Here is a 12,689-nt window from a genome sequence, read left to right as displayed (position 1 = left end):
CGTGCATGGAAGGGAAAACTTAAAAATTGTAAGCAATTTTGAATTTTCCAAGAGAAGAGTTACCAGGAACAAACAGTGGGGAATTTATACTAGTCTCAGAGTAATTGAGTCCGAGTTGTCACCACTGATTCCTTGGACATCGTAAGCGCACAGGGTGTGTTGAAGGGAGGGGAGTTTCCGCTTACTGTAGGCGTCGTGAGCAGGAACTGCTAATGGGCGTGGTTGGCAGAAGAGACATAGCTTGACCTGTCTCCCCGTGTACGGAAAAGCAGGGACAGTGTTGCAAGATGAATAGTTTTTTCGTTTCCAAAATGATGGCATATATGTACTCACTTCCGGAGAGATACTGCCAATAGATAGGAAGTGCGGATTAACAATCACAATGAACTGGCAGAAAACCGTGAAATACGCATGCAGAAGTGTGGAAAATCATTCTAAACACAAATTACAGCAAATATTCCCAACATATCATGAATGTGCGTTCGCAGAGCGATGCAATGAGGTTGATTGATTGATTGATTTAGTTTATTTTACTTCGCGTTTTGTGCCTCTTTGCTAATTTGCGAAGATGGGGATGAGTGAGGAAATGATGAAGTTGATGAATGGACATTTACAAACAACCAAGCCAGAGCGGGATTCGAACGCGGGACCCTTGTCGTCGCAGCGCCGTGTCGCTGCAATGAGGTGCTTTGCCTCCTCTTACACCCTGTCTGGAGCAAGGCCGCGCATAACGTCGGAGAAGGGGAGGAAATCGAGTGGACAGAGCGAAGCAGTATACGCTGCTGCGAAGGCTGGTAACTGCAGTTGCTCTCCCCTCCACGCAATACCGTTCCCTCTCACGTGTTCATCGGTGGAGCAGTTTCGCGTCAATACTTGCGCAGAGACTTCTTTTCGTTCGCCTGCTCCAGAGACACATGGGACAAGGTATACCCGTCTGGTCAATGAGTCAAGTTTTCCTCTTGCCTGGTGCACGGAGTCAAGGAGTACACGAATGCCTGGTTCTCTCTGCTCCATGACTCAGGAAACTTGCAGATATCTGTTGTACTTTAAAATCTCACCTAGAGCGCTAATAGCGAAGTTTCCCCTCCGATATACATTGTCTCCAAAGCTACTGGTTCGGTAATCACTGTAACAAACTTCTAGATCGTTAAATCACACAGAACTCGAAGGAGTAAATGCAATTTCTAAATCTATCCCGCTGAGTGAAGAAAGCCTCCTTCTGTAAAAAATTATTATCAGATGCAATTATTTGGATGAAATATTGAAAAGGCAGAAAAATCGATTTCTGAAGTTTCATTTCTTCCATGGTAAACGGTTAAGGTAGAGTTTCCGATTGCACAATGCCATGAAGGCACGTGGTAAGCAGGGGCGTAACGAGACTCCTGGGGGCCCCGGGGCAGACTATTTAATGGGCCCCCCAGTTACTGCTAATACAGTGGCTGGATCTACGAAGATGAAAATACATAATTTAAGCACTTTACTCACTAACAAATTAAGATGAATGTTTAATTACAATGCTTACATTATAGATTAATTTATTATCATTTACGCAAAAGCATCGATTACTTTGTTAAACTTGATTGTTTGGGTCTCTATCATTTTCAGTTGAAAGTAAAGCCAGACCAGACCGCTAACAGTCTCATAGTATTCCGTAAATAGGTTTTTATAATTTTAAATTTAGAAAACGATCTCTCTGATTTTGCTACTGTGAGAGGAACAGTAAGATCTGTGTGTCCGGGTGTGTTGCCAATCTCTACGGCGATAGAATAAATTAAAAAGTTGCTATTGAAGGGTCGGCTCACAACGCATTGCAGGGAAGCCAGTATTTCAGGATCTAGTTGTCCCATTTCTTTTGCCGATGATTGTAGATGAAACAAGCCGTTCATACATACGGATAACTGGAAGTCAATGAACTATATAATGTATCACAAGAATATGAGCAAGCTCTTTCTTGTGTTTGAAAGAACTTCTGATAATATTTGTGACTGAAATTTCATTGATTTGGTTGATTTAGTGTTTTAAGTCCACTTTATGCACCGTAAGGCTAATCGGGACTGGGCCTACAGTTTTAAAGTGGAATCCGAACCACTATGTGCCTCCACCGGGTATCGAACCCGGGACCACTTGATTTCAAGGCGGCGACGCAACCACTGCACCATCGGGGATGCCTTTGTGACTGAAATAAAGGTTTGGAAACGTTTTTGTACATTTTTCAGGTTTTTTAGGAAACTTAGTGTCTATAGATCTTGACAAATAGAAGGTTGTAGTGGCGTGACCATGGGGGGAGGGGGTTGGTGAGGGTCATAATCCTCATTTTAACCTGTATAAGAAAAGAACGTCAAACGCAGGAAAATATGGCAAAATAAGGGCTGAATACCGAAAAGAGTAGGTATACGTGACCACACACTTTCTATGTGTCTGCAACTGCTTTCATGTGTTCAAAACGATTGTCCAGTTCTGAGCAAATTGTGTCTATCATCGGGTAAAATATTGATGTTTTGTTTGGACCTACATATTAAATTGGGATCCGAACCGCTATAGGCCTCCACCGGGTATCGTATCGTACACGGGACACCTTCATTACAAGGCGACAAGGTTACCACTACGCCATAGGGAAGGCCTCTGGTTCCCATCGATTAGAGGCTGGGTGAACCCCAGGGACAAGAACGGACCTATGCCGAAAATCCAAGGCAGGTGCTCCCGCGTAGCAGTCAGACGTCATACCGACTGGATCACGGCAGTTCCGATTTTCTCCATGATAACGAACACCTGCAACTGGTACGAACCAAGTGACACCAAGGATTCTGCAAAGTGCTACTTGGTTCGTCCTTACCTTTATCTACATCTGTTTTCGCCTTTGCTGTACACAGTGATGTAAAAATGTACATTTATTTGCCGTAAATTCATTTTTTAAAAGCTGTAGTTGTCCTTAATTAAGCTACTTAATTTTCCCCCAAACAACTTGGTTAGAAATATGCAGCTATATTATATATTTGTGTGTAGTGCAATACATTTGTCAATTCAATTGACAGATCCGTTGCTCAACATAACCATCCCATATAAAGTTATACAATTCTTGACTGTTGTGCTCACATGTCATTATCCGCTCTACACTTTCGTAAATTTAATTTTAAAAGGGAATTTTATCCTCAATTTAGGTACAATTTAGCACTTTTCTACTAATATAGTTTAGAAGCATTTCTGATAGTACGTTACGCAACGCATTAGAGCACGGAGTTCGATAAAAGTCCTCATAAAAATAGTGTGTATATATAGCCTAGTACAAAATGTGGTTTTTAAATTTTCTCGTCTCATAAAAACTAGTATTTAAAGTACAAAATATGGTTTTTAAATTTCCTTGTCTGTTTCAGCAATTCGCCAGCTCGGTTCTTTATGACTGTCCCTTTATTAATTTCATCCAATCATCACTCATGATCGTCGTCGCGATTAGCCAAAAGTGGAATAAAAGCGACGTAAAATAACGAAAGTACGAAATTTCAGCAATTCCAACATTCGATCTCGTTCTGTATAGTCACCGGCAATAACAAAGGGACACCTAGATCCTGAAATACTATTTTCCCAACAATACGTTATGTGTGTTGCCTAACTCTACGGCGATAAGAGGATTTTAATAACAAATTTCCAATGGCAATGTCGTAGAGTTAGGTAATACACATAACGTCTTGCAGCGAAGAAAGTACTTCAGGATCTAGGTGTTCCAATTTTTTTGCCGGTGACTGTACTTCTAGAAGGATAGTAAGTGAAAGTTAAAGATATTAAAAGTCTCAAAACAAATTTTGAGAATACGTATGTGGAAGTCGGCTTTTTATAATCAGGAAACATCCTTATGCAAGATATATTACGGAAAATACCTAAACTGAAAAGTCTGATAGTTTTTAAAATCCCCCCGCTGATATAACACACAGGACTTGCAATTTGTTCATGCAAAGAGAAATTTCATTTCAGTTGGCAAATCTAACAATGGTACTCGTTGTTGAAATGAAGCATCAACGCCATGCAGTAGGCGGAACTTGATGTAACTGAACAGGTCTTCAAGTAACTTCTTCGTTCTGGAGCAACTGTACTGTCACTAAACCTGACAAGACCTCGGAGGCCTATCGAGTATCGTTCAAACAAGCCTGCTTATGCAACGTGAAATACTTTCTTGCAGCGCGTGTTGCATATTGAGTTAGGCGCGGCACATTTTATTGATTGATTTTGAAAGATTTTGTTTACTTTACTTAGCTTTTCTGCTACTTTTGGCTAATCGTGAGGATGGGAATGAGTTACGATATGATAAAATGGATGAAGGGACGCTCACAAAGAACATCCATGCCCAGGCCTGGATTCGAACCCGAGACCTCCTGTCGTCATAGCGCGATATGCTGACAAGTCCGCCACGGAATCCGGCTATTGATTGATTGATTCGGTTTATTTCCTTTTGGCTAATCACGAAGATGAGGATGAGTGATGATACGATGAAATTGACGAAGGGACACGAAGAGCACATATGCCCAGGCCAGGATTCGAACCCGGCACCCCTTGCATAATACAACGCTGTGCTAAGAACATACCCACGGAGGTCCGCTAATGCGACACCTGATGCAGGACTTTGTGCCAGAGTTCAAGTATATAAGGCAAAACAAGAACGTATGAAAATGATGACAGTACCAATGCGAACATATGGGCGTAGATTTAAAAACGAATAAGTGGGGGATACATTATATTTCAATGCTGTTTACTTATTTAACGTCGCCTATTTCTGCCGCCAAGCTTATATTGAAACAGGAGATGGGAGGAAGGAGATGGGAAAGACAAGATACAAGTGTATGAAAAGAAGCGACTGTGACGTCGGTGGAAAATTGCGTATTTTTATCCGTTTCGAAAATGCTAGTAAGTTACAAGATTACTGACGCCCTAGTGTGTGATGCCCTAATCAGGTTTAGGTTTGCTTGTCTCAGGGGCAACTCTCAGACTATATTTTTTGCTTATTTGAACAATTACTTTCACCAAATTTTGCATATCAAAAGATAAAGGGTCGGCGTACAAAATAACACAACTCTATGGTGTAATTTGAAGACACAGTACCTTTCAAACTTCAAATCAAGGCTTCATTTGAATTGTATGTTCATGTTAAACTTTGTCCCACCATTATTGGCTACTAAGATACAAGGCTTTGGAAATACTCATGTGAGGAAAATATGCAAAATCGGCCCCCCTCCTCGAGAAATTGGCAAAAATGTATATTTTTGCCCAAACCCTTTGGCACAACTTCACTATGACCGAAGGCGACCCTATACATCAAATTTCATCAAAATCGGAGATAGCGAGGGTCAACTTGGTGCTGAACTGCCATGGAACTGCCTACATATATGCGGCCGTGCACACACACAGGATGGTTTATATCATGATTGATTCGGAGTTTTGCAACTGGTCGTCAAAGACTGACGTAAAAGTCAATAGATACAATAAGAGGAGTAAGAGTCATCGGCATTTCTTCCGGCTAAAGCCGAGGAAGTGTAATTCAAGGAAGAGAGAGACTCTCCTATCCGTAACAGTTTGTTGACAGCAATTTGAGAAACCGAGAAGGGAACTATTGAAAGGAATGGGTGCAGAGATCACACAAATCTACTCTGTGACAGATTCAATCAAGAGACTTCCACGGTAGCTCACTTCCACGTTGCTCCAATTGCATATCCAATTCTGAAGTTCGAGATGGCCGTAAGGAACTCATCACTTCCGTCTACAGAGAATGGATGTACCGGTTTTAACGGTACGAAACAGGTTTCCGATGTAAGTATCCAATTGAAGGGGTTTAATCAGGTGGGGATAAAATATTGACGAAACTCTCCACGTACCTTGTCGGCTTGACGGAGGCAGTCGATGCGCCTCATTTTGCCTTTCTGATCAGGGTTCGAGAGAACGCACATAGCTGGTTTCCTCCCTGTTATGCTCAACACAAAGTCTTCTCGGCACTCCTGTGTAATGTCTTTGCGAAGTTTCCCCAGTAGCCGAGAAGCCCACTTTTGTTTCACTTCAACTTTCTCGTTCTGAAAGGAAGAAAACAAAACAATGTTCAGTTTCCAGTACACACAAATCAACAATTAAAAAATAAAATAATAATAATAAAAAAAATCAATTTACGAATGAGTTAAAATTCTTGGGGTGCATCGGCACATATGGCCATTTTGCACCCTTCAAACTACATGAGGCAAAATCCCCTTATACGAGTACGTATAAAATTCTTACCTGAAAAGTAAAGAAAGGGGTGTAAAAAGTCCCTTGAGAAAAGTTAAAATTGTAAGGTTGTAAAGGTACCAGCACAGGACATACACAACAAGTTACAAAGGTAAGGAGAGACTAAAAATTATTTCAACTCGCATGATATTTCTGGTTATATAACAGAAGATTTAGCTCTAGAAGCACGACAAACTGAGGCTAAAAGGAGAGCAGCTGATAGATAATAAGCAACTGGTAATATGAAATTGGAAAGCCCTGAAAGAAAATAAGTTTCACAAACCAACCATATTGGAGTAGAACTAATAAATAAAAAAATAAACAGGGAATAAGATAATTAATTACGATAGCTGAAAAAACCTCAACAGGAATTTTCATTCTCAAAGCTAGAGAAAAGATGCCCGCACGAAATAGCACTTATTTCCACGAAGTGTAAAGTAAAAATCAAGACTAGAGTGTGGATAAAAGGAGAACTCCAAATATAGAATATTTAATAAAAGGATAAACTTAAGCAGACAACAATGGAAAGCAAATATCAAATTTCAAAATAACATTGTTAACTAATAAATACTTAATACTCCTGATGGGTTTGTGTGTGTGTTCAATTATACATTAACATAAGATTGCGGGGTTAAGGATTACAAATGTTTATCAAATAACATAATTTATTTAAAAAACCAAGGTTACAAAAGAGGTAAAAACAGAGAATTTAATTCCTCTTCTAGTTTGTTTTTTTTCCCTTAGAAAACACTTCTTAAAGTTGTTTTTCAAGAAATCTGTAGAAAACTACCATTACGTGAATTTAACTTACATGTTCCAATTCATGAAGTTATGTCGAGTGCAACAACAGAAATTATTATAATACTGATATTTACATCTTTATTACAGAAGATCTACAAGTGGTGCAAATAATAGTAATACACGTTCTCTTCCTAACCAATGTGCAACACTAGACAAAAAGAAAAAACTTTCACCCACCTTTACAATGAAATATTTAAAAATCGCAATATAAATTAATACAAAACATTTTTCTTTCTTTCTTTGCGTTAACCACGTGGGACTTAAGATGAAAACGCAGCAAACCACGATTTTTAAGTGCTCACAAAGAGATTCTGACATTTGCAAACCAAACCTGAATGTTTTAAACGATTGATCCACAGGCATATCTGAATATCTATATCAGATCTTGCAGAAAAACAAAATCGATCACACACAGTAGGGTTACGTAGCATTAAGTGCAAACTTTTGAAACTTGCGGATGAAAAACAGAAAAAACCATTGCACATAGTCGAAAATATCGAGCAATTGGAAAGGAAAAGTAATTTTTAAACAACTATAAAACTGTCTTACAAAGTACTTGATTTCTCCTTGCAACAAGCGGAGGAGAACGTGCGCCAATTAATCTGAACCTGTTACCACAGTTTCCTTTCAAAAGATAAAAGGCAAGGAGAGATGATAAAGTAAATGATATACAATTTAAACTGATTGATATATGAAGGGTGAGCTGCGAAATCCACCATCAAGTTTTTAACGGAAGGGTGAAAAAGAACGAAAAAGAAACACGAGAAGCTAATAAGCAGCAGTCCAAACCAGTTCTGCGAAACGTCTTTGCTGCTAGTCAAAACTTCAGCAAGTGGAAGGTAATGGGTATTCCGGAGCCAGTTATCTTCTGGTGTTCCTCACACCGTCTATTTTATGTGGCATATTTTTAACAAAGTCGGAAATCAAGATGAGATTCACTATGAAGTTGTTACGCTGAAGCAAAACACTCATGACACCATGCATCATGTAACTTGACACGACAGGTGGTAACACTTAATCAGAGCAGAATTTAGCAATGGAGCATCCATCCGGTGAGAGAGATTCGAAATCTAATCTGGTCAACAATATATGTACGAGGTATAAATTATCAACAAAGGATGATGGGATCGAGTATTTTATCCACAAAACAATATGTAGTATGTATATAGTTTATTTGGTATCTCAAAGGAAATATGAGTTTAAAACTGTAACAGAACTTATGATAAATAGAATATAGGATAACGAAGGTTCCGAGTTCGAGTCCCGTGAATCTTTCTCTTTCAACAGTTTCATCTAATCCTCACCCTCGCGATTAGTGCCGATAAAAAAAGTACATGCACATACAGTTGTTAATTTCATTGATTTCAGAATAATTGCCAGTAAATGCCGTTTGAAAGACTGATTTGGTAATAGCATATCGCGAAATAGGAAGAAACATAAAGTATTAATGCTTATTTCTAGGAAAAATAAGGTGTTTGAGTTTTTAAGTTCACTTCGTGAAGAAACAGTCTAATCGGGAGAGGATCTACAGCTTAAAGTGAGATCCCTGCCACTATGTGCCTCCACCGGGTATCGAACTGGAACCCGTCGATTACACGGCGACGATATTACCACTACGCCATCGGGGCGGCCTACTCTAGCAAAAATAAATGAGAGAAATTTATATCTGGAAGTGGTCAAATATTTGCTCAACTAAAAGGAACTAAATATGTGTATTTCAGATATATCACTGGCATTAAAAACGTACAAGAATCTTAGGTCAACAAGAAAGGAAGAAAAGGGTAGTCAATTTGACTAAACAATAAAAAAATGTTATTCATGGCTTGCAGCAGCGAACAAAGAATACTTGATAAACATATATTATTTTCTTCCCAAGCTCCATCAGTCTTTGGCGTATAAAAAAATGCAAGTTTCACATATATGAGTGTACTATAAATTTTAAAATCGCTGTGAGGAGGAACGCGACTATCAATAAATAAAAAAGAAAAGAAAATGCTCACACAGCCGAAATGTATTTTCTATGTGTAAAGTTTTACTTTTCGCAGACTCCAGAAACGGAGTATTAGTTTGACATGGAGCCAAGACAAATGAAGTACCCTTGTACGCAGAGAGAGTGAATAACACACCATGCGAACTGAATACCACCGCAGCTCGCAAGTTAGAGGCAGTTGGTCCAAGGGGAGGGAGTACAAGACAAGAGAGGAGAAAAAATCACCTGTCAAAGTCAGGAGGGAGGGTGTGAAGCGCAGGCTGGCTATAGATTCTCTCGGCTACAGGGAAAGGCTCCCTCGATCACCCACAAAAGAAAAATGGTGCATGAATTTAATAGAGTTGAAATGAAATGGCCTCTTCTCCCATTTGCATTCAAATTCGAACGGCGTTCTTCCTGCGAGCACTGAGGCAGAGGGAAAAAGGACGCATTAAATCTATAATTAAAATGCAATTTTGGGGGATTTAAATGCTACCAATGCTCCTCAAAGACGTACTAATAAGTCACCCAGAACGTTCGCCCGGATTAAGGGCAACAAATCTACTTTGCAGTTATCTCGTCACTTCCAACCAGATTCTTCCTTTCCTCTCCTTAGGTACAGGTTCCCGAGACGAAAACAGAAGCGGAAAAAAAATTTGGAAGAAAAGGTGAGATCAAGCGGTTTAGCGCTAAACATAAAATGATCCGGTCACAAGCGGAGATCGGAACGTATGCTTTCGGTTCTACCACTAAAATGTATCGCCCTCTCAAAGTTAAAAGGTGAAGGCAAGCTGGAAGCTTAACTTTGAGAACAGTTCAGATTTCTAGCTTCCTGTAAGAAGTAAAATATCCGATTCTTTAATGCTGGTGTAAAAAAGATGTGACATTTTTCTCGTGTTTCAGTAGAGAAATTTGACAGGTAGAAGTATGTGAGTTGGGAATATCCTAAGCACTTCAATGTTTACTACATGTCAGAATAAGGTTGGTTGTCAATCCTGTTTGAACAGAGTTGGTGGAAATTCCGTGAAGAAAGTTGAGAAACTTCAATTTACTTAAAACACTTATTATTATTCTTCCACGAAATTGCCACAATCTTTATTCCCCTTGCCATAATCAAATTTCAATCATTTTCTTCATTCCAGAAAACAGGGCTAAAGAAGACTAATGTCGTAATGTAACAGCTATCCCAGTGTTAACTGATATCGAAGAATACCAAACCTCAAAAAAACGAGACTTCGCGAACTAGCGTGTGTGAGTACAAAAGAGCCGCTGCGGTCCAGCCGGTAAGGCGTCTGACTGCCACACAGGAGACCCGGTTCGATTCCCAGGTTGGTGATTCCAGGTGGGAATTTTTCCAAAAATGTCCCTGCATGGAGCAGTTCTGGGGTTCACCCAGCCTCAAAAAATTGGTACGTGGGGAGCGTGGTGCTGATTCCGAGATTGGGAATGTGTTGGGTCTTACATCCACATATTCCCCATATGACCATGTAATGCTGTATGTATGTACACAATGCATTTTTTCTGGAGGTACGCAACGGTACCTACAAGCTTTTTACATACGTGAGAATGAAAACTAATAATCGTTCGTATTGGCAAAAGTGATATACATAAATACATACCAACGTACGATCATGTATGAATAAAGCACAGTATTTTTCAGTAGTTTTTATTATTAACTTTACATCAATATCGTCGTGTGTCACCACAGCATATCTATATGTGTGTGTGTGTGTATATATATATATATATATATATATATATATATATATATATATATATATATATATATATATATATATAAGTGTGTGTGTGTACGTGAATTTGTAATGCCAGAGCAGCCGGAACGCGAAATTTCGCCTTCTGCAGAAGTCACAACGTGTTCTAGCCGTTATTTCTGCTCATTGAGCGTTTTCGATCGTTGAGCCTAACATATATACACACAAACCTCACTACATAGAAACAGGAATCTTGCCGCATGGACAAAATGGTTCTCAATGGGGTAAGACGCTCACAATACACAAGCTACATTCAAGCAAGAAGAAGGAATTATAGCCAGCAAGAGAAGTTGTGTGTGTCTACTGAGATTCTAATTCCTCTTTTATTTTCGGACTACTTAATTGCCTATCATCAACTGCACGAGAAAAGGAGTAATTAAATACTTCATGACACGAAAAGCATTCGATGCTGTAAGGGGGTGCTTCCGTGAGACTCTGCTCTGTGGAAAAACCAAGACTGAGCAAATCAAATGTGCCGTTTGTGGATATTAAGTAACATGAGACAATATGTCCTAAGGTAAATTACACGATGTTGTCACGTAAGATTTGTCCCCAAAAGGCGTAAAACGTAAATCATATGGACGCACATGTTTAATAAAGATCTCATATTTATTCTAGTTCTGTACATTACACCTTGTTGCGTTATGTTTGAATAATGGATCAATCTTCTCAATATAGTGTGTATTGAACCTCATTAAATGAACATAATCGCACTATCTTTTTTTACTATATTGACAAATAGGTTCTGCGATGAAATTAATTTGCCGCATGGTTCTACCCGAAAATATTTTACAGGGAATTTTAGATAGGTTCAGGGTAGTGTTCGAATCTGATTGATTTATTGATTTGGTTTACTTAACTTTACTGCCATTTTTGGCTAATCGCTATTCACTAAGATGAAGAAGAGTGAGGATATGATGAAATTCATGAAGGGACACTCAAAAAGAAGACCCATGCACAGACCGGGATTCGAACCAGAGACTCCTTTCGCCGTAGTGCACTGTGCTAAGTGTTCAAAACTGAAGTGGCACTTTACCATTAGGAGTAATTTGATTCCTAACGCATTAAACCTAGCGGTTAAAGTTGAAAACTTAGCCGCCACAACATAACATGATTCAAAACTAAAAATGCCAATGCAATAAATACATATACGTATATTGTTTATCGGTATGGTAGTGATTTGAAGTATTAGTAATAATAAAAAGCACCTGCAGTTTATTCGAAGTTCTTAGTATTAAGTAGTCCACTTTGTCAGAAACGTGCCAAATTCCCCTTCTTTCATGGTCACAAAAGTGAGCAATATTATGTCATTTCATTGTCCTAAAAATTGTGGATATTTGTTACATATACACAATATTTTATCGCTACTTACTCTTATATATTATGTATTGGGCAAGCAGACTTGCTGTAAAAATAAAGAGGACACGAGTAGGAATTTGTATGAAGCGAATCTCTTCCCTTTTTGGAAATTACATAATTGAGCCATTTTACATCTTACCATACTTTGATACACATTTACTAAATTTTTCGGAAGATAACGTTACAGAAAAAAAGTCCGAGCTCTAGTTATGACGACGGGCAAATAACAAACGATGTCCGCCGAACGCATCAGCTGTGTAGTTACCAATACTTCAGAGATTACTCGCTAAAACTGGCGACTTAAATGTTCACATAGGCACCAAAACGAAAAATTCTAGTCGCATTTTGCGACAGTTAATTTAGAATACTGGTTCCTGGTAATGTTCCTCATGATCTGAGTTCAGCAGTAAAAGCGAAAGGAGTTTTCCATGTGAGAACTAAAAGCTTCGTGAAGCAAAAGTCTGTTTCTCGTTGAATTAGATAATATTTATTCCATGTGATCACGCCTCCATAATGTTAAAAATGTTTATGCTACAAATGGATTTAAC

The 12,689-nt window shown here is 38.9% G+C and overlaps 1 protein-coding gene across 12 annotated transcripts in view; it reads right to left on the bottom strand.

Moving 5' to 3' along the window:
• NfI (Nuclear factor I) overlaps nucleotides 1–12,689 on the bottom strand; it is a 436,655-nt gene that overhangs the window by 186,162 nt on the left and 237,804 nt on the right. For all 12 annotated transcript variants that reach the window (XM_083117283.1, XM_083117282.1, XM_083117284.1 and 9 more), the window contains one exon: nucleotides 5,859–6,050. In XM_083117283.1, coding sequence (XP_082973409.1) covers nucleotides 5,859–6,050 — 192 coding nt within the window. The remainder of the gene's footprint in view (nucleotides 1–5,858; nucleotides 6,051–12,689) is intronic.

The sequence above is a fragment of the Lepisma saccharinum genome, chromosome 2 (genome assembly GCF_977018435.1).
Source record: "Lepisma saccharinum chromosome 2, izLepSacc3.1, whole genome shotgun sequence".
Taxonomy (NCBI): Eukaryota; Metazoa; Arthropoda; class Insecta; order Zygentoma; family Lepismatidae; genus Lepisma; species Lepisma saccharinum.
Note: the sequence above shows the minus strand (reverse complement) of the source record. Positions and strands in the feature narration are given on the sequence as shown.